The sequence below is a fragment of the Haematobia irritans genome, chromosome 4 (genome assembly GCF_050003625.1).
Source record: "Haematobia irritans isolate KBUSLIRL chromosome 4, ASM5000362v1, whole genome shotgun sequence".
Taxonomy (NCBI): domain Eukaryota; kingdom Metazoa; phylum Arthropoda; class Insecta; order Diptera; family Muscidae; genus Haematobia; species Haematobia irritans.
In genome coordinates, this window is record NC_134400.1 from 63,277,501 (window position 1) to 63,304,687 (window position 27,187).

The following is a 27,187-nucleotide window of genomic DNA, read 5'->3' on the forward strand; positions in this document are numbered from 1 at the left end:
CCGATTGAATTGTTTTTGCCTTCTTTGGGGCACTTCCTCCAGCTTCAGTCCATTGTTTGGATTGTTCTTTTGTCTCTGGAGTATAGTGGTGGATCCATGTCTCATCAACAGTTATGAAACGACGCTTAAAATCCATTTTATTTCGCTTAAAGCGATCCAAACAAGCTTGAGAAATGTTTATTCTTATGCGTTTTGATCGACTGTTAACAAATGCGGCACCCATATTGCAGAAAGCTTTTTCATCTGTAGTTCTTCATGCAAAATTAAATGGACTCGATCATTTGAGATGCCCATGATGTTAGCAATTTCACGCACTTTTATTCGTCGATCATTTAATACCATATCATGCACTTTGGCTACAATGTTCTGTTGGGCTGCCACCTAACCTAACTTTCCTTGGGGAAAATTCTTCTAAGCATATAATATTTTTGGGCTCACAATCCTTTCAAACATATAATATGTTCACATAAAACAAACATATTAATGTTTCGGCAGTATCCAGTAATATATGTGCTTCCTGAAAAATATGTTTGGAACATATGTTAGAGAAGCGATTTTTTTTTGAGGGTGTGGGTGTCCTGAAGTGAATGATTCTAGTGGAAGTTAGTTGCGCACTTTTATGAACCACATGAGGGTGTTTAACATAAGAATTCAATTTTATCCCCTGGTAAATTGTTGAGAAATTGTTACTCAGAGAACTAAATGGGTACTTGAGCTGAAAAAACTGTTTATGTTCCATTACAGTATATGGAGATTTGAACAGCCATGGTTTGTTCCATACCTTTCGATAAAAGTTGCAATATGACTATAGGCCATATACCGCCATTGCTTTTAAGTATTTAAGCTTCCCTTAAGGATGTTGGTATTGATTCCGAGCCAAAGATGTGGCTTTTTTAAAATAAAGCACTTATTAAGTTTTAAATCTAGGATCAATAAAATGAATTAATAAAATAATTAATTCATTCTCTTTTTGTGATATATTAATAAAGCTATTCACGTATAAACAAATGACCTTTAAAAATTCAAATTATAGCAGATACTTCAAATTTAAAAATTTTCTTAATTCCAAAAAAAAAAAAACTTTAAGTCAATTTCTTTAAAATAAATGAGAAAAAGTCGGTTTCCTGACAAACCCTACGAGGATGTAAGGTTTATAAGAACTGACAAAAAAAGCATGCCCGGTTCCAGAGATTTTGTCTTTACACTAATGGTTCTGGTATTGATTCCGAGTCAAAGAATCAGAGAATTGAAGTAAGTTTACATTTAAGATACAATTCTCTTCGAAATTGAGTTTTGCATACTTGATTCTAAGAAACAAATTTTAATTTATTTGTTTATTCTCAGCTATAAAGGTCCTTTAAAAACGTGTTAACGACAACTTAAATATCCAAATTAATGGTCGACTTCAAGTAGAGATTATGTTATGTTTCAAGTAAAAAACGGCTTTAAAATAAAGAGTTAAAAACATATCTTACTTAGGCTTTTTGACCTTGTAGTTGTTTCCATTAGTTTTGAAGATATTTCTTGAATTTTTAAAACCAAACCTGAGAAAAACAAAATCTTTATTTTTTTCAGTTGCACTTTACTATGTTGGCCACAAAATTATTTTTCTTACACTAGAATGTGAAAAACGTCTTTTCACTATTTCTCCTCTGGAGTTGCAAATAGAACTTTGCACGCTCCTTAAAAATATTATTTATAACTCTAAGCGTTGATAGGAAACAAGTGTTATATTAAGCCGTCGACATTCGACAACCGTTGTGTATGTGCTAACATAATATAACTCGAAAAATGTTATAATAATAAACTTTAAATGACTTATATGTTTACCACACAGGCAAAAAAGGCTCATTTGTTAGGGGTTGAAAATAACTGAAATTTTATATGCCTGGAGTTTGCGCATATACATACTGTAAACATTAAGATATTGTCGTGAATATCTACACAAAGTCTTGCAGTTTTAAAATTAATAATTTTCAAAATAACCAACGAAAATCTTAATTTTTAATAACTACCTATAAATAATAAGTTTAAAGTCATATCGCACTGCATATCAATTTTCTCAATGTAAGTGAACCAGTGATGTGCCAATATCCTTGTAAATTCCCGAAGAAACATATCCACCTTATCAAGTATACACAATTTCCAACAGCTATGCTTTGAATATATAAAAAAAATAAAAGGGAATTGAAAATAAGAAGTCTTTAGGACTATTCGAATAAGCCAAATGAAATATACAAATCAGTATGAACATATATACATATATATTCGCATATTGAACAAACTCATTGAATAAACAAATCAAAAGATATTGCATATAATAGTGTAACCCTAATGTGACAGACATATACGTGTATGTATCGATACCACCTATTTTTTAGGATGGTATTTATAATATAGGATGTATTTATATAGAAGAAAAGTATATACATATCTAATGGAAAAGAAAAAGTAAAATATTTAGTTTTTATACCCATCGCTATAGGATGGGGTTATAATAAGTTTGTAAGACATCAAAACATATTTGCAACTATACGAGTATAAAGAATATATATTTTTGAGCAGGGTGAAATTCTAAGATGATTTGACGATGTCCATATCCCCATTTGTGTCTGTTGTAATCACAATACATCCTTTAATAATAAAGCTCTTAAATTTAGCACTCTCTTATTATTTGTTTGTAAGCAAGTTAAGTTCGAAGATTGGCTACAATGGTTCAGGGTTTTATATTGTCCCTATATAAACCAAAATGAAATCAGGGATTTCATTTCTAGAGGACATATAAACGAAATTTTCTTCTGATTTGCTTGAAATTCGAAATATAGTTTGATTTTGTACCCTTAAAGAGATGGGTCAAATAAAATAAGGTTGGTATCGGTCTATATTCTGATGATGATACAGAGAATGAAACCGCCGAGTCGTGTCACCGATTTTAGCCACAGCCGACGATTTATGACCAGTGGACGCTGCCGCCGATTAAGTCGTCTCATATCGACCGAAAAGTGGTCGCCAATCAATCAATATACATTCCCTAAAGCTGGAAAAATTATCAGTTTTTAGTTTTAGTTTGATATTTCAAAGGATATTTGACTGACGCCGAGTATATATATTTGCGCCAAGCTGCTGCTGCCGTTATCAAACTTTGACCGACGCCGACAAAAATTTCTGAGCCGACTTCTTGACGACAGAGAAGCCGCAATTTCCATCCGTTTTTACTAAACTTTGAAATTTTGGCGTACTTGATATCCATAAAGTGCTATCTCCCGATTTGACATCTTTAGGTCTCGAATATTTATGCTGAAATATGAAACCTATAGGTGCATTAGATATAAATATACAATAACCAGGGCTGTAAAGTCGGAGTCTGAAGATTTTGCTGAAGTCGAGGTTGTAAAAATTTTGCTGTAAATTAAAGTATTAGAAAACATCTCATATGGAAAAAATCAACAAATTTAAAGACAACTTAATTAATTTTGAAGATCTTTTCAGAAGTATTAAAGCCAGTTGACCTTAGTAAAACGAAATTTTCTTTGATGTTTGGATACCCAGTTTTAAGTCTAATCACTTAAGCATAAGGACGAAACGACTTTGTTGAAAAGTTTATCGACTTTTGGACGAGGACAAAATATCTTTGTAGCCAAGATGGAAAAAAATCAACAAATTTGAAGATAATTTACTTAATTTTGAAGATCTTTTCGAAAGTATTAAAGCCAAGTTGATCTCAGTAAAACGAACTTTTCTTTCATGTTTGGATACCCAATTTTAAGTCTAATCACTTAAGCATAAGGATAAAACGACTTTGTTGAAACTTTTATCGACTTTTGGACAAGAAAAAACGTTAGAAAATACGTTTTCTTGCTAAGTAAAATTACCACTCGTATTTTAAGAATATGAAATCTTTGTCCTAACGATAATTTTTTTGTCAGTATAAAAGATTGTCTGAATCGATCTATCTTAATGCCCACCTCCATATAGTGTTATTGAAACGTTTCTAAAACATGGATTTTCATTAAAATTATTTTTGTTATTTTCAATTTTATTTTAAGACGATTTAAAACGGCTTCTTGAGTACATAGGTTAGGTTAGTCTGGTTTTGCCAAAAGTTCTAGTATGCTTTGCCAGTCTGAAATGTTCATACGATTTGCCAGAATTTGGGATCCCTAAAGGAATATACAAAATAAGGCTCCTATCGTTCCAGATTTTGATTTAGCCTTACATTAACCAATTGTTGAGTGCATACAAGCCCGACATTATTCCATTTTTACTAAAATTTGGATCGTTGGTTTATTTTGGGCCACAAAATCAAATTAGTTTTTGTTTATAGATATTCATATTCAAAATACACCTATTTACTAAGTAAAGTGTCGCCAAAATAGAAAAATTTGTTATAACTAAATAAACTATATCACAATAAATAATTGACCTCCTCAATTAAACAATTAATTGAGTTCTTCGACCAAAAATTAAATTTTTAATTACCAAATCATAAGTTAATTGATAGGGCTTCGGCGCTTCAAATTTGTTTATTATCAATTAATTTTTTAATCAAGTACGTTTTTTATACCCACCACCATAGGATGGGGGGTATATTAACTTTGTCATTCCATTTGTAACACATCGAAATATTGCTCTAAGACCCCATAAAGTATATATATTCTGGGTCGTGGTGAAATTCTGAGTCGATCTGAGCATGTCCGTCCGTCCGTCTGTTGAAATCACGCTAACTTCCGAACGAAACAAGCTATCGACTTGAAACTTGGCACAAGTAGTTGTTATTGATGTAGGTCGGATGGTATTGCAAATGGGCCATATCGGGCCACTTTTACGTATAGGCCCCATATAAACGGACCCCAAAATTTGGCTTGCGAGGCCTCTAAGAGAAGCAAATTTCATCCGATCCGGCTGAAATTTGGTACATGGTGTTAGTATATGGTCTCTAACAACCACGCAAAAATTGGTCCACATCGGTCCATAATTATATATAGCCCCCATATAAACCGATCCCCCGATTTGGTTTGCGAGGCCCCTAAGAGAAGCAAATGTCATCCGATCCGGCTGAAATTTGGTACATGGTGTCAGTATATGGTATCTAACAACCATGCAAAAACTGGTCCACATCGGTCCATAATTATATATAGCCCCCATATAAACCGATCCCCCGATTTGGCTTGCGAGACCTCTAAGAGAAGCAAATTTCATCCGATCCGGCTGAAATTTGGTACATGGTGTTAGTATATGGTCTCTAACAACCATGCAAAAATTGGTCCACATCGGTCCATAATTATATATAGCCCCCATATAAACCGATCCTCCGATTTGGCTTGCGAGGCCTCTAAGAGAAGCAAATTTCATCCGATCCGGTTGAAATTTGGTACGTAATGTTAGTATATGGTCTCTAACAACCATGCAAAAATTGGTCCACATCGGTTCATAATTATATAGCCCCCATATAAACCGATCACCAGATTTGATCTCCGGAACCCCTTGGAAGACCAAAATTCATCTGATTCAGTTGAAATTTGGTACGTGGTGTTAATATATGGCCTCAAACTCCCATGCAAAAATTGGTCGATATCGGTCTATAATTATATATAGGCCCCATATAAACCGATCCCCAGATTTGACCCCCAGAGCCCCTTGGAAGGGCAAAGTTATTCCCATTCGGTTGGAATTTGGTACGTGATGTTGGTATATGGTATCCAACAACCATGCAGGAATTGGTTCATATCAGTCCATAATTATATATAGCTCCCATATAAACCGATCCCCAGATTTGACCTGCGGTGCCTTTTGGAGAAGCAAAATTCATCCGATCTGCTTGAAATTTGGTACGTGGTGGTAGTATATGATATTTAAAAACCATGCCAAAAATGGTCCATATCAGTCCATAATCGTGCATAGCCCCATATAAACCGATCCCGAGATTTGGTTTTGGAACCTCTTGGAGGAGCAAATTTAATCCGAGTGAGTTGAAATTTGGTACATTGTGCTAGTATATAGTCGTTAACAACCATGCCTAACTAGGTCCATATCGGTCTATAGTTATATATGGCCCTCAGATAAATCGATCCCCAATCACACAAAAAATGGTCCATATCAAGTTCATAATTGTATATAGCCCCCATATAAGCGACCCCCATATTTCAATTCTGGCTCTCTACGTACAAAAAGACCATATCGATTCGTAATTATTTGTAGACTAAACTATACATAACTTTTTTGTCTAATATATACCATGTATGGACTAAATCACAATTTAGAAGTTTTAAGATACCACAACCCAAGTAATTCGATTGTGGATGATAGTCTTTCGTAGAAGTTTCTACGCAATCCATGGTGGTGGGTACATAAGATTCGGCCTGGCCGAACTTGCGGCCTTATATACTTGTTATTTATAATTAATTCTGTGATAGATAATATCATTTTCATGATTGAATAAGTTTCAATCAAAAATTTTATTTGAGAAATTAGTTTCATGATTGAATCAGAAAATAATTGTTTTCTGTGAAATACAAGAAATTGCATGGCGCATTCGTTCTCAAGTGTAAATATATAGGTGAGAAAAACTGTTTAACATACTTTATATAAGTCATTACAAAATACATCCTGAGCTTTGTTTATGTTACATTGTAAAACAAGTAAGGAAAGTCTAAAGTCGGTCGGGACCGACTATATTATACCCTGCACCACTTTGTGAATCTACATTGTGTTGGGTGCTATATATAAATGTTTTTGTCCCAAATACATACTAATGCCATGGGGTGGAACACTATATTAGTAAAATAATATAGGGAACATTTAAATCTGAAGCAATCTTAGGCAACATCACAAAAGTATAAGCAGCTGAAAAAAAAAAATTAAAAAATTAAGTGGCCATGAAAGAAAATTACATGGTTTTTATGACCATGTAATGGTTCTAGACATATCTATACGTAGCCAATAACAAACTTTTTTCCCTGCAAAAAAGTACAAAAATTCAATGATCATGTACATGATTTTCCTGACCATATAATGGTCTCCAATTCTATCATTTAAATGATAGGACATGTTTGCGGTGTTTGAGAGCCAGTTAAATACTTATTGGCAGCATATATTTTTTCTCGGCTAGACAATTTTTTTATTTTTTTATTCTATATAAGCATTAAATGGATGCGGCAACCATGTCCAAACATGTTTATTTCTGTGCGTTCAAAATCATTTGTAAAGACAAAATTTTTGGAACCGGGCATGTGTTTTTTACATTTTTTATTTATTTAACTCATTTTACAACCAAGCCCAAATGGCCATATACGGTTACAGAGATACTCAAGAAGTGCAAAGATTGACATATATATGAACCTTAATACTAAGTACATATCTTAGACTAAATAAAAGAGTTGGAAACCACTATATATATTTTTTTTCAGTGTATAGAAATATGAAGTATTTTTCAAATTTTGAATTCGCCGGAGTCGGATGGTTGCAACAGTTGGCAGATTGATTACTGTTTCGTAGAATTGTAGTACTCTTTGCGTAGATATTTCAAAATATTTCCCACCAAATTCAACTAGGCAATTGGGCGGCTCGACTTGACTAATGAATCCGTAGCACCGAAAATAAATAAATAACAAACAAGGATTTTAGTTTTCAATCAATAAAACGTAATTTTATTGAATTTTAGAAGATCAATATTTACCTTATTACAACTCGTTGTTACAAGGACGTAATCCCATAACGAACACAGTTAGAATGCCGAAAGTCGGTAAACGTCAACAACGCGACTCGTTAGAAAATTTAACGAATTGTGATGAGAGCTCAGGGCTGCATTCAGAGCAGGGCTGCCAATTTTGCTAATTTATCGGCATTTTGACGATTTTTTACTCAAAAAATGGACAACTCCGATTTTTTCCGATTTTGATAATATTAGCTTCGTTCTTTAGACACATAGTTTAAAGAGTTAAACTTTTTACATTTTGAAGAAATTTTTGAAAATATTAAAATATATTTGAAAATTTTTGACAAAAAAAGTCGGAAATAAACCGTGGACTACTTTGGCTTTGCGAGTCCACACTCCACACCAAACGTAGAAATTTTTAATCAGGTAACCTAAAATTAGATGATAGCTGGAAAATAATTTATTGGAAGGAATTTTCTGTTCAAAACATGACCTAAAATTAAATAACTCAAGTTGATAATGATTTACTCAGAATGTGCATTGGAAACTTTTACGAATTATGATGAAATTCTAGTACAGTACAAAAAAATAAATAACCACATATAGACATATCTATTGGATAAAATCACCTGATTTGGAAAACACGGGACTTTTTCTTGAGTTTCACAATATTCTATTTTTAAATAAAAATGTTACTGAAGTAATAACAATATTTTAGAAAAATAGTGTTTTTTATACAAAAATTACGAAAATTTTGTTTTAGAAAATTAATTTTATGTTAATCTTATTGTTATACAAAACTGACTTCGTTATGTTTTTTTGGAAATGCATTGTTGTGTACATTAATTTTCTTGCTTGTTTTTGTCTTGTGTTTACCCAAAAAAATGTTTGATTTTAATATTATTTACATTTCTGATTTTTTTGACAATTTTTAAAACGATTAAAGTGCCGAATATGACGAGTTATATCGAAAAAAAGTGACGATTTTTCTTGAAATTTTATTGGCAGCCCTGATTCAGAGCTTAGTGCACATTTGCTAACGAGAGGGGAATATCAATAAACTTGTAATTAAGTCCCCTTATTACTAATAAATCTAAAAAAAATCATTTGAACTTAAACAACGATAATTAATTATTTAATTAAAAATATAAAATTGTTTAATTAGACAGTTAATAGTCTTTTCATTTTTTAATTGTTTTAGTTTTCAATAAACTTTTTAATTGGAAATATTTTGGTGATTTTTTCTGTGAGCTATGCTAAGGTTCTAAGGGTTAAGGTTCTCCTGAATTACCGCAATATTTGTCGTTATAGTTGAAAATCTTTAACTCTCTTTACTGGCCAAGTTTTTAATGATGTAAAAAAAAAATTACACTGGTGGTACGTGGCCATTACCTTTTGGTATTAATAGATTGGGTCACGTTACCTATTAAAGGGTGATACGGTCAAAATTTGGTCAAGGAAAAACGCGTGTAAATCGGTGAAGTCGTTTATTTAAAAAATCAAATTAAATTTCTTTTTCAAGTTCAATTAGTATAAAATTCAGGAAAAATATTCAGTTAGGCTTTCGCTTTTCCAAATCCGAATTGCCGGGCCTCACGCTTGACACCTGCCATCAGATTTTGTACAGCCACCTTGTCCACCTTCTTCGCCGCAGAAAGCCAGTTTGCCTTGAACTGCTGCTCGTCCTTAGCAGTTTTTTTTTGTCTTCTTTAGGTTCCGCTTGACAATAGCCCAGTATTTCTCAATTGGGCGGAGCTCTGGCGTGTTGGGAGGGTTCTTGTCCTTGGGAACCACCTGCACGTTGTTGGCGGCGTACCACTCCATGGCCTTTTTACCGTAATGGCAAGATGCCAAATCCAGCCAAAACAGTACGGAACAACCGTGTTTCTTCAGGAAAGGGCGCAGACGTTTATTCCAACACTCTTTCACTTAAATTTCTTGGTTGACAGTCCCGGAAGCTATGAAAATGCTGCTTTTCAAGCCACAGGTACAGATGGCTTGCCAAACCAGATATTTCTTTACGAACTTTGACAGTTTTATGTGCTTGAAAATATCTGCTACCTTTCCCCTTCCTTTTGCCGTAGGTTAGGTTAGGTTAGGTTATGTGGCAGCCCGATGTATCAGGCTCACTTAGACTATTCAGCCCATTGTGATACCACAGTGGTGAACTTCTCTCTTATCACTGAGTGCTGCCCGATTCCATGTTAAGCTCAATGACAAGGGACCTCCTTTTTTTTATAGCCGAGTCCGAACGGCGTTCCACATTCCAGTGAAACCACTTAGAGAAGCTTTGAAACCCTCAGAAATGTCACCTGCATTACTGAGGTGGGATAATCCACCGCTGAAAAACTTTTTGGTGTTCGGTCGTAGCAGGAATCGAACCCACGACCTTGTGTATGCAAGGCGGGCATGCTAACCATTGCACCACGGTGGCTCCCTCCTTTTGCCGTATAAAACTCCTGTCCCGGAAGCTGCTTGTAGTCGGCTTTGACGTAGGTTTCGTCGTCCATTACCACGCAGTCAAACTTCGTCAGCATCGTCGTGTACAGCCTCCGGGATCGCGCTTTGGCTGTCGTATTTTGTTTATCACCGCGATTTGGAGTCACTACCTTCTTGTAAGTCGATAGTCCGGCTCGTTTTTTGGCTCAATGCACGGTTGTAGACGATACACCCAGCTTATTTGCGGCATCTCGGATAGAAAGGTTAGGGTTTCGCTTGAAACTACCGGCAACTCTCTTTGTCGTCTCAGCGGCTTCCGGTTTTCGATTTCCCCCCGATCCAGACTTCCTGGCTGTCGACAAACGTTCCCCAAACACTTTAATTACATTTGTAACGGTTGATTTGGCAACTTTTAGCGATTTTGCCAGCTTTGCGTGCGAATAGCTCGGATTTTTACGATGCGCGAGCAAAATTTTGATACGTTGCTCTTCTTGCTTGGACGGCATTTTGACAACTGAAGAGTGAATTCCAAAATCAAAATAGGAGCAACATTCTACACACACACCTTCAAAATGAGGGGTGTTCAGGTTTTTTAAATGCAAAATTGAAAGAAATACGTCAAGTTTATATTGACCAAATTTTGACCGTATCACCCTTTACTTTTAATAGCACTTTATATGAAATCATTTACATCCGGTATGTATGTAGGCGTTGCTAAAAACTAAGTGGTCGTCTTGGTGGTTTATTAAAAATTTAACTTATTTATTTAAAAAATAATTTAGAATGAATTATAGATAAGTATAGCCTGTTTTATCATTATTAATGTTTACTAATTCGGAATCCTTCTTTCATTAGACGCGTAAGAGACGTAAAAAAGCTTTCCAAATCTTACTACAGGCAACTTGAGAAAGAAATAAAAACGTTTGAAAACATGTACCAAAAACATTTTTCTTTTGTTAGGGTTTTTTTAATTTCTTCGAAAGTTTTAAACTTTTATCACCAAAAAAATTCGTTTATTACAAAACTTTTATTTTTTCAATAAAAAAAAATATTTTTGAACCAACGGACTGTGTTGTTTATATCAAGCACTGCTCTTTTCTGACTTTAAGTCATTAATAAGACACATTTTACAATTCATAGTAAAAATTTAATATGTTACAGTAGTACGTAATGTTGAACATATTTTCCGAATCTTCCGAACATATCTGGAATATATGTAAAACAAAACAAAAAAACGTTGTGGTGTTCGGTCGTAGCAGGGATCGAACCCACGACCCGTGGCATGCAAGGCGGACGTAGCAACCACTGCTCTACGGTGCCCAACTAAATGTATGTTTCTGTTAAATAAAGTTTGTTCAATCGGCTTGTGGGCGCAGCATGCTATGCTATATAAATATATGTATCTTATTTATATGGATAATTTTCTATAGATGGCAATAACATCCAGCAAAAAAATTTGGAAGTACTTCTAATGGTACAACTTTAAAAGCACTTCCAGAAGATGCACTCCCAATGATGTTCTTTATTTTAACAACCCAGGAAGTTCTTTTAATTCAGTTTTTTATAACTTGGTTTATTCATATTTTTAATGGGTAATTTTAACTTTCTTTGTTTCAAATAGGCTAAAAACAGAGTAAGAATTTCTTCTACATTGTTGTTTGTATTACAGAAAAAGGTGCTACGAACTAAAAAAACTCGTGGAAGTGAGAAAGATGTGAGGGAAAATGCAATTAGCCGGAAAAGATTGTTTTTTTTTTGTGAGTCTTTATGAAATTGGTTTTACATCCTGGAAAATAATAAACGTTTATCACAAAAAATATATACTTTTCTTCCAAATAAACATCCTTAAAGCAAAAAGCAAATGAGAAACTTTTTCTAAAATTTCGTTTGGGAGGAAAGAATAATTTGTTTTGCGTGTATGCATGAAAAACATATCAGATGTATATATGTATGTTATGTATTAAATGCATTAATGAAAAATTCTTTGTTGCGTGTGTTTTATTAAACTAAATATGTATTATCACCAGGGCTGTGGAGCCGGAGTCGGAGTCTGAAGATTTTGCTGGAGTCGGAGTCGTAAAAATTTTCACATTTTTGTAACTAAGCAAGTTTTTACGCAAATTATTTTTCATTGCGTTATTCATTCGATCAATGTACAGCATGATTGTAAATGAAAATCAACTTCCAATTACGGCTATATTTTGATGTTTCCTAGAATGTTAGACTAGCAGATGGGCTGGATCGATCCGAAATTATTTTTTTTTAATTTTCTTTTAAGGCCATATACATATGGAATATTGACAGAAAGTTTTTTCAAAGTTTTTTTTTATAGAAAATTTTGTCAAAATGTTATTTCTATAAAAAGTTTTGTCAAAATTTTATTTCTATAGCAAATATTGTCAAAATATTATTTCTATAAAAAATTTATTCAAAATTTTATTACTATAGAAATATTTTTTTTTTCTATATAAAATTTAGTCAAAATTTTATTTCTATAGAAAATTTAGTCAAAATTTTGTTTCTATAGAATATGTTATTTTGCAAAATTTTATTTCTATAGAAAATTTTGCAAAATTTTGTTTGCTATACATTTTTTTTAAATTGTATTTCCATTGATAACTTTTTCAAACTTTTATTTCTATAAAATTTTTTGCCAAATTTTATTTCTATAAAAATTTTATTCAAAATTTTATTTCTATATATTTGGTCAAAATTTGATTTCTATAAAAAATTTTGCCAAAATTTTATTTCTATAGAAAATTTAGTCAAAATTTTGTTTCTGTAGAAAATTTTGCAAAATTTTATTTCTATATAAAATTCTGCAAAATTTTATTTACTAGACAAAAATTTTTCCAAAATTGTATGCTCACTGATACTCACTGCTAAGTCGAAAACTTGTAGAAATGACTCAAATTTTCAAATTTTTCAATGAATGAATCATAAATGCATTTTTGCGAAATTGTCTAAACAATTATAAATATTGCCCGAGATTTTGTAGAAGTCTGATTTGAGATTTTATCAAAATGTAGATCTAAATACAAAGTTGTGCAGAGTATATTATACACTGAAAAAAATATTGTGGTGAGGTCAAAGATTTCATGTCTTTAAAATACGAATACAAATTTTGCTTAGCATAGAAGACGCATTTCTCTAAAATAAAGTTATTTTCCTTGTCCAAAAGTCGATAAACTGTTCAATGAAGTCGTATTGTCCTTATAATTAAGTGATTTGACTTAAAAATGGGTATCTTAACATGAAAGAAAAAATTTATAGGCTAAGGTCAACTTGACTTTAATAATTCAGAAAAATTCTTTAAATTTAATGAAATTATCTTTAAATTTGTTGTCTTTTTGCATCTTCACTACAAAGCAAAAAATCGTTCAAATATAGGACATGTTTTTCAAAACTTTATTTTAAAGAAGTTTTTTACTTCAAACATAGCACAATTTCTACTGGAAGTCGAGTCCTAATTTGGAAAATAAAGTAGCCGTTAACTTGTTTTTAAAGGACTTTGATAGCATATGAAGAAAAAAGCTGAGAAAGCGAAAAATTAAAATTTGCTTCCTAGAAGAAAGTACACAAAACCTAAATTTAAAAGAGAATTGTGTCTTAAAAGTATCCTTACTTGTATTCTCCGCTTCTTTGGCTCGGAATCAATACCAAATTTTTTAAAGTAAAGACAAAATCTTTGGTACCGAGTATGCTTTTTTTTCAGTGTAATCGGCCCGCCCGACTTTAGACTTTCCTTGCATTTTTATTTTTTGTTAAAATTGTGTTACGTCCCATAACGTTAGATTTAAATTTGAAGTACATAGATTTTGTAGAAGTATATACAATTTTGTCTAAATCGATTCAGATTCAAATTCATGCATATGGGAGTATAAACCTTTATATAGCTCGCAACAAATTTAAAGGATTTGAGATAGTTCAATAATTTTGGTCCGCAAATACATATACTGTTGGTATCTTCTCATATTATGATGGGTATTTATAGCATTATTTTATTTATTAAACATTGCCCTAAATTTGAAATAATGAGTTTAATTGGCATCTAATGTGAAATTAAGACCTTTTTTTGCACACACAAATAAATACGATATTTTATATCGATCCACTTACGGTACCCCCACAATAGAACCACAAATTAGTGGTATTAAAATGAGATTTAGTTATATTACCCGGAGTCGGAGTCGAGCTGATGAAAAATGCTGGAGTCGGAGTCGAGCAAAATTGGCTCGACTCCACAGCCCTGATTATCACAATACAAATACCGTTTTGGTACTATTTGGTAATATATTCCTTTATGGTATATCAATTCCTTTATGGTATAAATATTAATACCATGGTATAAATATTAATAATAATATTAATATTATTTTCAATGCCATACGGTATTACCAATATGGTGTTGACCTTTCAATGTTTAAGTACCGCCTTTACCGTTCGGTATTGATACTGTACTATACGGGGTTGGCTAACTATTAATGGGGAGCCACCGTGGTGCAATGGTTAGCATGCGCGCCTTGCATACACAAGGTCGTGGGTTCGATTCCTGCTACGACCAAACACCAAATAGTTTTTCAGCGATGGATTATCCCACCTCAGTAATGCTGGTGACATTTCTGAGGGTTTCAAAGCTTCTCTAAGAGGTTTCAGTGGAATGTGGAACGCCGTTCGGACTCGGCTGTAAAAAGGAGGTCCCTTGTCATTGAGCTTAACATGGAATCGGGCAGCACTCAGAGATAAGAGAGAAGTTCGCCACTGTGGTATCACAATGGACTGAATAGTCTAAGTGAGCCTGATACATCGGGCTGCCACATAACCTAACCTAACCTAACTATTAATAACGTACGATATCGATTTGAGCCCGTATGGTAGTGAATTTTCTGTGGGTGAATTTCCTGAACGTGTTTTCCATTTTCTAAATGAGGTTGTATTCAAATATCGATTGAAGCAATAATAACTTATATATGACTAAGCTTTTTTTTGAATTTTTCTAATTTTGATTTACACTGTGGCCACTAGTTCAATGGAATCGAGTGATTCTCCTGGTTATATTACGGAAAGTTTTTGCTCCATATATTTCAATTCCAAACTTCATTGAGAATTGTGTAGATTATAAATTCAGTACAATTTGCTTGGTTACATGAATTTCTTCAAAAGATTAGGCTAAAATACCAAACTTTCTGGTGAACTCAAAAGTTTTGGAACAACACTTGTTTTTTTTTTATATAAACTGGGTTTACATTCGGCGACTTCGATGGCAGTTTAATGGAACTTGATAAGACCATTTTCCTTTGGATAACAAATAAATAAAAGTTGTTTACAAATTGTTGGCCCTTAAGCCTAGTGTTAAGATCACGTTTTCGCACGAAAAACTGTTATACTCCATATAAAAAACGTTAGAACGGAATAAATGCGAAATTTTTGTTTTGAGCATATGTATATGTACACGCTCACAAAAAATCGCTTCTGTAACATATACTCCCAAACATATTTTGCTTCAAGCATATACATTTTTGGGTATTGCCCAAACATTTATATGTTTGATCTCTTCCAATATATAATATGTTTGAAAGCATATTGGTCTAAACAATATATGTTTGGGTAGTCTAAGTTCCAAACATTTTGTATTTTTGCATCCAAATTCAATAATGTTGTCTTCCAAAAAACAATATGTTATTATGTGAACATATAATATGTTTGGAAGCATTTTGCACCCAAAAATATTATATGCTTAAAAAAAATTCTCCCAAACAATATTGTGCTCAAAATTTTATTTATTTATTTATATATTTACAATCATAATGAATTATGAAAATAAACAGGTAATATAGGTGCTAACAACATAGGTTTTCGACCTGAATGCTCAAAACTTTGTTTCTGCCCAATTGTATATTCCCCGACATCTTTCTCACTTCCACGAGATTTTTTAGTTCTTAGCACCTTTTTCTGTAATACAAACATTGTAGAAGAAATTATTCAATTGTATGATTTTTTTTATTTTAATTTTACCTTTTGCCGGACGGGGATTCGAACAGCGGACCACACAGTTTGTAAGGATCAAAGAAGTAGCTGATCAATTGCCCAAGGAAAAATAAAATGTTAATTTTGTAATAACAAGCAACAACCACCAACTTAATTCAATATCGCTCCCTGTTAAATAGCGCTCCAAGCTACTAAACACATATATGTTTATAGGCTATTTCTAAATTAATATATGTTTGCATCCAAGCATATTATATTTACAAACATTTTATGTCCCAAACATAATATGTTCTAACATATTAACATATATGTCCCAAACATGTTATGCTAGTTTATGAACATTATATGCTTGCACTCAAAAATATTGTGTTTAAAAATTTGTGTTCCAAACATATAATGTTTATAGCCAAACATATGAAAAACAGCCTTTTTCATCCGTGTATGTATTTCCAATACATACAAAGAATTTGACAGATGATGTACTACAAAGCGCACAAGGTTGCATGAAGAAAGTTGTTTTTTTTGTTTAACTCTACCTCAATAAGTGTACCCTGCAACCCTCAGCCCAGGCAAACTGTGACATTTGCGACATAAATTTACGACGGTATACGTATGTCTGAAAAGTCCTAAACCTAATGTAGAAAACCCAATTTTGAACAACAGAAATTATAAACATTTTTTAATTTAATTTAGTTTGGCTCTTCGATAAAAGGGATGGAAAAATTATGTTGTTACATATTATTTGTTGAAAACTCAACTAGTTTTGGATCTCTCATTCGCAACTTCATACGATTCTGGGTTTGCCAGGTCAATAATATTCATCAAAACTTTTGTTGCATCAGCGAATGACTAGCTAGAGTTTTGACAATTTTTAATTAGCATGTAAATTGGCTCTAATAAGTCAAAAAGTGAATTTATAAAATTCTCTCTAAACAGCAGTTCACTTATGCAAAACTTAAGTAGTGGTTTTTCTTCGCTGTCAGTTTCTGCAGAAATTTGTGAAGGTTAATTATGAGTGTTCACAGACCGTCACGTTTTCCGCACCATCGAGTAGGACATAGTAATTTTGGCGTGAAGTCTCCCATTGAACTAAGTCTATTCTCAAGTCTAAATGTTTAAATACGTTAATAATTTTATGAAAATTCTTGAGAATTGAAATTTCTTCGATATAATCATTTTGGATATAATCGAATTCGCTGCCCAGCTGACGCGTTTGTTACTTTTTCTACATTTACGACGCGTATGTGACGTTTATGACTTTTAAAACTTTGAGACAAAACCCATGTTTCGGAATATGGTGTGTACGATATCCATAAGTAATGGGGAAGGGCCCGTTCGATTAAAATAAATCGTAACGTAACTGTAAATGGTGAGCGCAACCCTGATGTGATATCCAACTTTTTATTTGCCCCAAATGCAAGAGCTTGTAGTTTCAACAAGACATCCCACACAGCACCCGTAAAAGTTAATTTATTAATAGGCGAGTTCATTGAACATTTTATTTCATGTTCGAAACCAGTTAGACTACCAGGTATGCCGGTATGAAGTGATCGTCAAGATACAAATGTTTCGATAGGGAACATTTGTTGTGAACGAGTCCTTATTTTTGTTTTTGGTTTGTTTGCTATGACATCTGTGAAAATATTTAGTATACATCAAGTCATTGAACAGACAGCATCATAGTTTTTCTTCGTGTAAAAATGTCGAATTTTATACCAGAAAGTGAGGATTTGCAGGAAGCATTAATTTTTTATTTTCATTTGAAGGAAAGTGTTGCAGAGTCGTATCGAATGCTTATCGAGACATATGGTGATCATTCTCTATCAGAAGCAACATGCAAAAGATGGGTTCACGGTTCAGAAATAACGATTTTGATGTGAGAAATGAAGAACGTGGAAAGCCACCAAAACAGTGTGAAGACGCCGAATTGCAAACGATATTGGATGGAGAGTCAAAAACAAATGGCAGCAATGTTAAATGTTGCACAACAAACGATTTCTGGCCGTTTAAAATCTATGGGCAAGATCCAAAAGTGTGAAAATGGGTGCCACATGAAAAAAACGCTCGTTTTCATACCGGTACAAATGGTATTTTCTGTGGGGCGATGTTAAAGTGCATGTCTATATAGAAAACTTCAATTGACGCATTGGAAGGCAATATTGTATTATTTAATAGTGAAATGCCGGCCGAAATGTTGCAAAGAGTACGCCAAACTTGGACTGAGATTATGCACGATTTAATCAGATTCGCATCTGCATGAATTATTATCTTAAAACATTATATTATATGGACCGTATTGTGGATTAAAACAATGATTCATGCATTTCTCTGAATTTTATGTGTGTTATTTCTATAGCTCTTAAAAATCACCCTTAATTTATTAAGAACCATACCAGGATCTTTTGGCCTTGAAATATTATTTTGTTATTGCTCTATGTCTAATCAAATATATTACAAAATTGAATTTCCAAGTAGGGTTACCTTTTCTTCAATTTTTAAATTATTTTTTACAAATTTTACCTTTCAATTTTAATAGATTAGCTCAGGTTAAAGTGGCAGCTCGATTAAGTTTCAGGCTCAGTTCATTGTGATACCACATTAACTAAAAGTACCTATTACATATGCACACAAAAAAATGTTTTTCTGATTCAATCACGAAATTAATTGATCCAATTAATTTTTAATTTGAATGTCTTCAATCACAGAAATGATAGTATCAATTAAAAAATTAATTGCAGGTCAATTAAAAAGTTAATTGATCCAATTAAAAAATTAATTGATACTATTATTTTTGTGATTGATTTTTGTTTCAATTAAAAAATTTGTTGAATCAATTAAATTTTTAATTGAATATTTTTTAAAACTCAATTAAAATTTTAATTGGAAAAATGTTCGTGAAATTTTTATGTGTGTGGGCACTTCTAGTTTTAACCGCTGAACCTTCTCGATTATTTCCTTCTGTTAAACCAACCAGATAGTCCCAAACACATTAGCAGGCCGCTTAAGTTAACGTTTTCCAGGTCCGCCAGTAATCTAAAGCTATATGCCCCTAAAATTCCGTTATAGCAGATATGAGGAGTGATATTTGACGTCTTGAGAACACTAGCATATCTAGTGTGCGGTTCAAGTTTAAATGGGACCATATTTGCTTGGTGTCGTTACAACCCTTGCAATTCTCCATTGAACATTTGCCATCACGCAGTAAGAGCTTGCAGGTAGGCAGAGACACACCAACAGATTCTAGTTCCCCTGGAATATGTAAGGTAGTTCCTAGCCTTGCTAACCCATCTGCTTCGCAGTTCCCCATTATGTTCCTGAGGCCAGGCACCCATATTAGGTGAATATTGTACTGCTCAGCCATCTCATTGAGAGATTTGCGGCAGTCGATGGCCGTTTTCGAGATAAGGAACACAAACATTTTTCGGAACATTACTTCTCAGCCAATTCGCCACCTCTCTTATTGCTAATATTTCAGCCTGAAAAATAAAACAATGATTAGCTAATCTTTTCGAAACCCACTTGTCCATACAATTTGGAGCCATCAGTGTAGAAATCTATATATCTTTTATTCCCCGGGGTCTGTGTACACTAGGTAGGGTCACGAAGAAAAGTTGATGCGGTCAACCCCAGTTTTGTAGCATATTCGAAGACAATTTCAGAAGACCAAAACTTTTTTCCGTGCACCCTACGACCCCCCGCCATTATAAAAATCTTAACAAAATATGAAACTTTTGCTTTTGAGGTATTTACTTATATTCATAAACAAAAATGTTACAGAGATTTTAAAAAGTCAATAGGTCACCCTACGCACCACCAAATAGTGTTTGCTGTGTTTATGAATATAAGTAAATACTTCAAAAAGAAAGTTTTCGAATATGCTACAAAACTGGGGGGTGACCGCATCAAATTTTTCCCCTTTAGGCCGTGACCCTATCTAATGTGCATTTGCATCACATCCCATAATGAGGTTTGTCTTTGTTTTAATTGGCTCCTCAACCAAAGTCTTCACGGCACATGGAGGCATCTCCCTATCAAGTCCCATGTAGACCGAATATAGCCAATATTTGCATTTGGCTATCTCTAGACTGGCTACGACAGTTTCTGCATTGCTCAATGAAGGAAGCAGAAATATGTTTAGTTCGTTTTTGGCAATTATACATGCCCGATTTATATCTTAAGCTGAGTACTATGTTCAGTTTTCAAGCTGAAAAACAGCTTGTTTTCACGGTTACTTTTTTAAATTAGTTAAATTATAAATATAAAATGGTTCACAATCAATTTCTAAGATCTTTTCCATTCATTATTTCACAAGACTTCATAAAAATATAATCTTCGTCATATAGATTTTTGTACTTTTAATTTAGTGTTTTGGTGAAAAATACGAACATAGTACTCACCTTTAACCGATATTATGCAAAAGTTTGAAACCCAGAGTTCTTAATTCACAGATCTTATTCCTATACACACGCAGAGAAGGAATATTTGTATTTTATTTATTTAAGCAAATATATTTGATGTTTAACTTATACTACAACTAGTCTCTATTATGAAGAAGTGACTAACCAATAGTTTATTTATTAATATCAGTAGATTTATTGAATTTAAAATATCCTAAGTCTCATGTAGTCCAACTAGGACAATTATTGTAAATTTTTCATTGGTATTGAGGCTTTCATATATTAAAGCGAGTTAATGAAGAGAGAAGGAATATGATCACCCCAACCATGTTCCAAGAGGAAAATGTTACTTTTTCACGGAAAACATGTAGCATGTTCGTCGAAACCATTTTCTTTTCTCGGAAATTATGTATCTGATTTCGGAAAACATGTTATGTTTGACGAGAAAACAATATTTTTGCGACAAAAATGCTACTTGGTCGCTGTGAAAAAGTTCCATGGTGCTCTTGAAACATGTTTGAGGTGATCATATTCCCTCTCTGGGTGTACATATGCTTCTTGAATAATAACTATATCTATGTCTCCTTTCATCAGGAGAACTTTTAAGGCAGCACAAGCAGCCAATTTTAATAAGTTGCTGCTTTAAGGATTTTTCATCCTTTTACGATTTCAGAGAAATTTACTCACTAATGTAATACAAAAAAAAAATATTTAACCCTTGTGCACTCTTCGAGTCAATTTGGCCCGACATTTTAAAACGTAATTTTTATACTATCCTATAACTAGTTTTTTGAAACTTTTATTTATCCATTACAGGGACGAAATGTATGTTTTTAGAAGATAATAATAAAATATTGCCATAATGGGCTATAATAATCCGCACGTGGAAAGGGCACTTATCCAAGGAGTGCACAAGGATTAATATATTTTATTTTGACTGACAGCACCATGACAACACCATTATACACCTCAAATATGACGATCAGAAATAATCGTTGTCAAAATTAATTTTAATTACTCGATGATTAAAGCACAGGTCTTTTCAATAACGAGAATCTACAATTTATATACCTACACAGAAAAAACTATCACCAAATCAATTAAAAAATTAATTGATACAATTAACTTTTTAATCATACTAAGTCAAATAAGAAGCGATGGAATTTTTTCAATTTTTAACTAAAAATTACAATCCATTTTTTAATCAAATTAAAAACACTAACGGCCATTTTCATGTATCTCCGTTAGACTTTAACTCCCAGTTAACAGAAAGTAAAATCGAAATATCTTCTCTCCGGTTAACTTTAACTGAAAAATTTTTAGCAGTTAAGTTCCTAACTGGCATATGTAGATTAGATGACAGACATGTCCATAGTACGGTTTAAAAGTTCGTTAGCTAACGTAGCACTAACGGAGCTTCCTGAAAATGGGGGTAAGTCAGTTAAAAAAGTAATTGAAAATAGTTACGTTTTTAATGAAAAAATTAATTGAGGTTTGCAATCAACGTTAATTAAATGTTTAATTGAATCAATTAAAATATTAATTGAAATTTGTTAATGAAATCAAGTAGTTTTGTTAAAACTGTGATTGATACTATCATTTTCGTGATTGAAGACATTTCAATTAAAAAATTAATTGGATCAAATAGTTAATTTCGTGATCGAATTAGATTTTTTTTTGTGTAACTTAGGGGTTTCACTAATTCACTTTTCAACTGGTTCTAACTAGTGGCGTTTTTAGCTCGCGATCTGATATACAACTGAGTTGACATCACTCTTATATATACCCGCTCTTATATATACCCATGTTTAGCCATATGGAATATTCTTTGGTAACACTGAAATATTCTACGACATTCTAAACATTCATCTGGTATCAGACAAGTTCATAATTTTAAACATATTTTTATTTTCATTTGTATCAAAATTTTGTAATCATTTCATTATGTTTTGATATAAATTGTTATTATCATGGTTCATTTTTGCTCTTTAAATTTATAACGGATATTGTTTTTTTATTAAAATTCCTGTACTTTAATTATAAGACTTTAATCTTGTTAGCAATCGATGTAATAAATGAAAGTCAGGCTCATAAGCGTAGGAAGGCCTCTGGGGAGGGGGCTTAGACCCCCCCAGAAAAATTTTAGCCCCCCCAGAATTTGAAAACCTATTTACGATTTTTCATTTTTATAAAAATTAAACAAGTATATACTCGTACAACGCACAAAGTTCCACTAAAGACTTTCATGCACAATCGAATTACTTGGGTTGTGGTAGAAGTCTGATATTTATGAAATAAAGCTGTGGTTGAATTTATGATTTAGTTGAATAAATAATAGTAATTGATATTAAAACTATTCTTTCATAAATTAATATCTTAATAATGCTGCAAAAAAGCGTCGCCAAAAAAGAAGTGAAAATGTTCTTTTTGGGTCTGGAAGTGGTACAAAATTGGCGGAGAAGCGATGAATGTAATATGAACTTGTCATAGAACGAATGTCCACCGTTTCAACAGCCGTTGCAATGAATTTGCATAACTTCTTAAGGTGTGATCCGAATTCAGTGTTTTGAATGTGAATTAAAAATTTTTATACTTTTCTTATGTTTTTTGATGCATTCTAACGCTTGTTTGAAACGTTTTCCCTCGACTATTTTCAAATATTATCGATTTTTCTATAATGGATTTAGCATTTTTGGGGCAAAATTTGAATAATTTGTACCATTTTATTTATTTTTACTCTTTTTTTAAACTATTTGAAAAAAGAAAACAAAAAATTACGCATTAAAATATAAAAAAATGAAGTAAAAAAACTGCCTGTGCAGTTAAAATAGTTAACTTCTTTGTGAGGACATTTTTGGAAGTGCTTTTAAAGTTGTGCCTTTAGAACAACTCCCAATTTTTTGCTAAGAAAAGTGTGGAACTACCCTACGGGAAACGGATCAACCACAGAACTGGTACGGGACTAGTCCCTGGTGTGTATTGACCAGTCCCAGTTCTGATCAAAACGTATGGAAGGGACCGTCCACTTTAACATGGGTTTGTCATTGACGGAGTAAACTTACATTTTAGGACGCGTCTTGGATTCATCCCAAAGGACACGTCATGGGACAATTTAGCAGGAGCAACCCATAAACATGTCCTCAGGAACCAGTCTCGGACAAACTCTTAGAAATCTCTTTCAATTTGGGCTCCTAATCGAACCCGAAATGAAAAAAAACTTTTGATATATGTCGAACAAAAGGTTATTCTGATAATTTTATTTCACTAAATGTGAAAATTGCAACTAACTGGAGCACAGGTACCAGTTCTGCGATAGGTCCGTCAGTGGCAATTTGCACCAATTTCCCGTAGGGTACTTTTAGTTGCTTTATTATAAATTGATTGTCGAGTTATTTTGATGTCTATTTTTTATTCAATTTTATGAAATAAAACATTAGTTGAAAATATAAGTTCAGTCTATAAAGTTTTAGCTAGGGGGGCTATAGCCCCCCCTAGGAAAATTGTCTAGCTACGCTAATGGTCAGGCTAAGTACATGAGAACAAAAAGGAAACTTTACTATACAAAAGTTGTTACAGAAGTGAGTCTTAGATTACAAAATCGATAACTTAATCTATGGAACATATAGAGTTCACACGTAGTTACTAAAATCATATGATAGTTGTTGGGTTGTAATACATAACAGGGTGATATATTTTACATACTCTACCTCAACCCAAGTACTATCGCATTAAATTCAAATTAATACATTAACAATTTACAAAACTGGAAATGTTTTTCTTTGGACAAACATTTTGTAAATAAATCGGCTACGTTTTCATTCGTAGGTACATATTCAATTTCAATATCATGATTTTCAAATCGATCTCTAATAAAGTGATATCGTATATCGATATGCTTGCTCCTTTTGTGAGCAACTGGATTTTGAACCATGAATTGGGCACTCTGATTATCGCATCTGATCGTAGTTGGAGTTTTGATATAGGCTTCAAGTCCAATTTCGGCTAACAGACTTCTTATATAAACGACTTCCTTCGTTCCTTGACCATTGAACTGAGCGCAACGATTTTCTGTTTTTGGGATTCCCAGGTGATTGGACCTCCACCAAGAAATATTACAAAGCCACTATAATACTTTCGATCCACTACGTTGGAACCCCAGTCGGCATCTGTATAACAAACCAAACCATTAGTAGAATTAAAACACAACGTACCTTTTGGCTTGTGTTTGAGATATCTCAACACGTTTTTGGCCGCATCAAAATGTTCCTTTTCTGGATGACTGTTAAACTGCGAAAGTTTTGAAACAGCATGTGATATGTCCGGGCGCGAAGCTACAGCAAGATATGTCAACGACCCAATTAATGACTGATATCTCTTCACATCGTAGCCTTCACAATTCTCCTTTGAGCATTTCTTCAAAACAGTTCCGACAGCTAAGGGTGTGTGTGATGGTTTGCAATTTTCCATTTTCCATTCTCGAAGAAAATTTTCCGTAAAAGTACTTTGATGGACAGATATTGGTCCACGAAGGCCATCTCTTTCTATCTCCATTCCTAGATAGCTTTACTGGTCCTCTGTCGATAGCATCCACATATTTATTCAAATTTGTCACTATTGCATTTAAAGTGCTCTCGTTGGAACATGACAGCAATATGTCATCAACATATAGAGCTAAGAAAATCTTTTCATCACCTTTATCCATCACGTACAAACAATTATCGGTTTTGGTACGAACACATTTTAGATCAATTAAAATTTTATTTATTTTACGGTACCAATCTCTACCGGCCTGCTTGAGACCGTATATTGATCTCTTCACCTTACAAACACGTTCGGGGAATTTCTCATCAACAAACATGGGTGGTTGTCTCATATACACCTCTTCTTGAAGATCCCCATTTAAAAATGCAGAAACAATGTCAATATGGTTGACCAAGAGTGCACATGGGCAATGACTGGGCCCATAACCTATGTTAGCAATCGATGTAAAAAATGAAAGTCAGGCTAAGTACATGAGAACAAAAAGGATACTTTACTATACAAAAGTTGTTACAGAAGTGAGTCTTAGATTACAAAATCGATAACTTAATCTATGGAACATATAGAGTTCACACGTAGTTACTAAAATCATATGATAGTTGTTGGGTTGTAATACATAACAGGGTGATATATTTTACACTTGTTGTACAGGATATGCTTAAATAAATAAATAAAATACGAAATAGCATAAAACAGTGAAAAATTAATGGGCATTGTCCAAAACAGGAAAAGTCCGATAATACCGTTGTTGGTACCTAAATGAAAGGTATTGACATGACGAATAATCGTGTATAATTGAATGATAAGTTAAGTGGTTGAAAAATATGGATCCAAAAAGGGAAAATTTTCAAAAAAATCTTGTTTTACAGTGACCCTTTTCCGCCGTAAAAGTACAAACTAAAAATAACTGGATATCTCAAAAACTGTTCCATACATTCTTTTTAAATTTTATCGAATTCAGCAGATCAAAATACATAAGAAAAGTCACATCTCATCAAATGCACATGAAAAAAAATTTATTTTGTAAACTAGTGTAATTATTGATAAAAACGAGTTCGATTTTTGTATTTTTAATTTTCATTTATTCAATATTTCGTCTTTTCATTGAAAGACTTCATCGGGAAAATTGTTTCTGCTTATACAAATAGAAAAGAAAATAACTCGATTAACTTTTTATGAATACGGCTGAAAATCTTTGGAACCGGGCATGCTTTCTTTTAGTGTAGATACACGTCGATATATCGACAATATATTGTAGCACTACAGTACTGTTTCCTTTTAGTACTGGATGCATAATTTGTATGCATAAGCGTAGGAAGGCCTCTGGGAAGGGGGCTTAGACCCCCCCAGAAAAATTTTAGCCCCTCCCCAGAATTTGAAAACCTATTTAGGATTTTTCATTGTTGTTATATACTATTAAACAAGTAAATACAACCGCATCAAGTTCCGCTAAAGACTTTCATGCACAATTTTATTTTGTTTAGTCTAACTTTTAGTCGATTTAATTAAAAAATACACCCAGAAAAAAGTGACCCTTTCTTTAAGTGGTTTCAGCAGGACGGTGCCACTTGCCATACAGCCAACGAAAGAATGGCTCTTTTGCGCAACAAATTCAATGGCCGTGTTATCTCACGTAATGGCGATGTCAATTGGCCGCCAAGATCATGTGATTTGACACCGTTGGACTTTTTTCTTTGGGGTTATTTGAAAGAAAAGGTGTACGTCGATAAGCCAGCAACAATTCAAGAGCTAAAGGATGAGATAATTCGGGACATTAACGGCATAGAACCTCCATTATGCCTCAGCGTCATCGAAAATTTGGACCATCGGATGAAGGTGTGCCACCGAGGTCGCGGCGCCCATTTGGCTGATAGTTGTTCCATACATAATTGAGTAATACCAATATATCATAATAAAATAAAATTACAATAATTTCCTAAATAGTTTGTGTTTTATTCAAAATCAACATCGGCCCTTGAAATTTTAACAACTCTTTATAAACAAAAAAAATCCAAAACCAAATTTTTCACAAAAGGTTAGCGTCACTGAATATTACCTGATAATTGAAGATTCCAAAATGAAGTCGACTGAAGGGGTTGTTGTTCTGCTGGTGTTTTCTTTTTTATAAACCAATTTTCAAAAAACGAACATTTTGCTCACAAATTTAAAA

At 33.1% G+C, this 27,187-nt stretch overlaps 2 protein-coding genes across 3 annotated transcripts in view; one reads left to right on the forward strand and one right to left on the reverse strand.

Moving 5' to 3' along the window:
* Nucleotides 1-1,918: 1,918 nt before the first annotated feature.
* The window catches only part of LOC142232825 (limbic system-associated membrane protein), a 320,310-nt gene continuing 295,041 nt past the window's right edge, over nucleotides 1,919-27,187 (forward strand). For both annotated transcript variants that reach the window (XM_075303515.1, XM_075303514.1), the window contains exon 1: nucleotides 1,919-2,067. The gene's annotated coding sequence lies outside the window, so the exon portion shown is untranslated. The remainder of the gene's footprint in view (nucleotides 2,068-27,187) is intronic.
* On the reverse strand, nucleotides 24,493-25,029 carry LOC142235454 (uncharacterized). The gene is made up of 2 exons (XM_075306710.1): nucleotides 24,690-25,029; nucleotides 24,493-24,644 (listed from the first exon to the last, which is right to left on the reverse strand). Exons 1-2 carry the CDS (start codon nucleotides 25,027-25,029, stop codon nucleotides 24,493-24,495), a joined length of 492 nt encoding a protein of 163 aa, XP_075162825.1.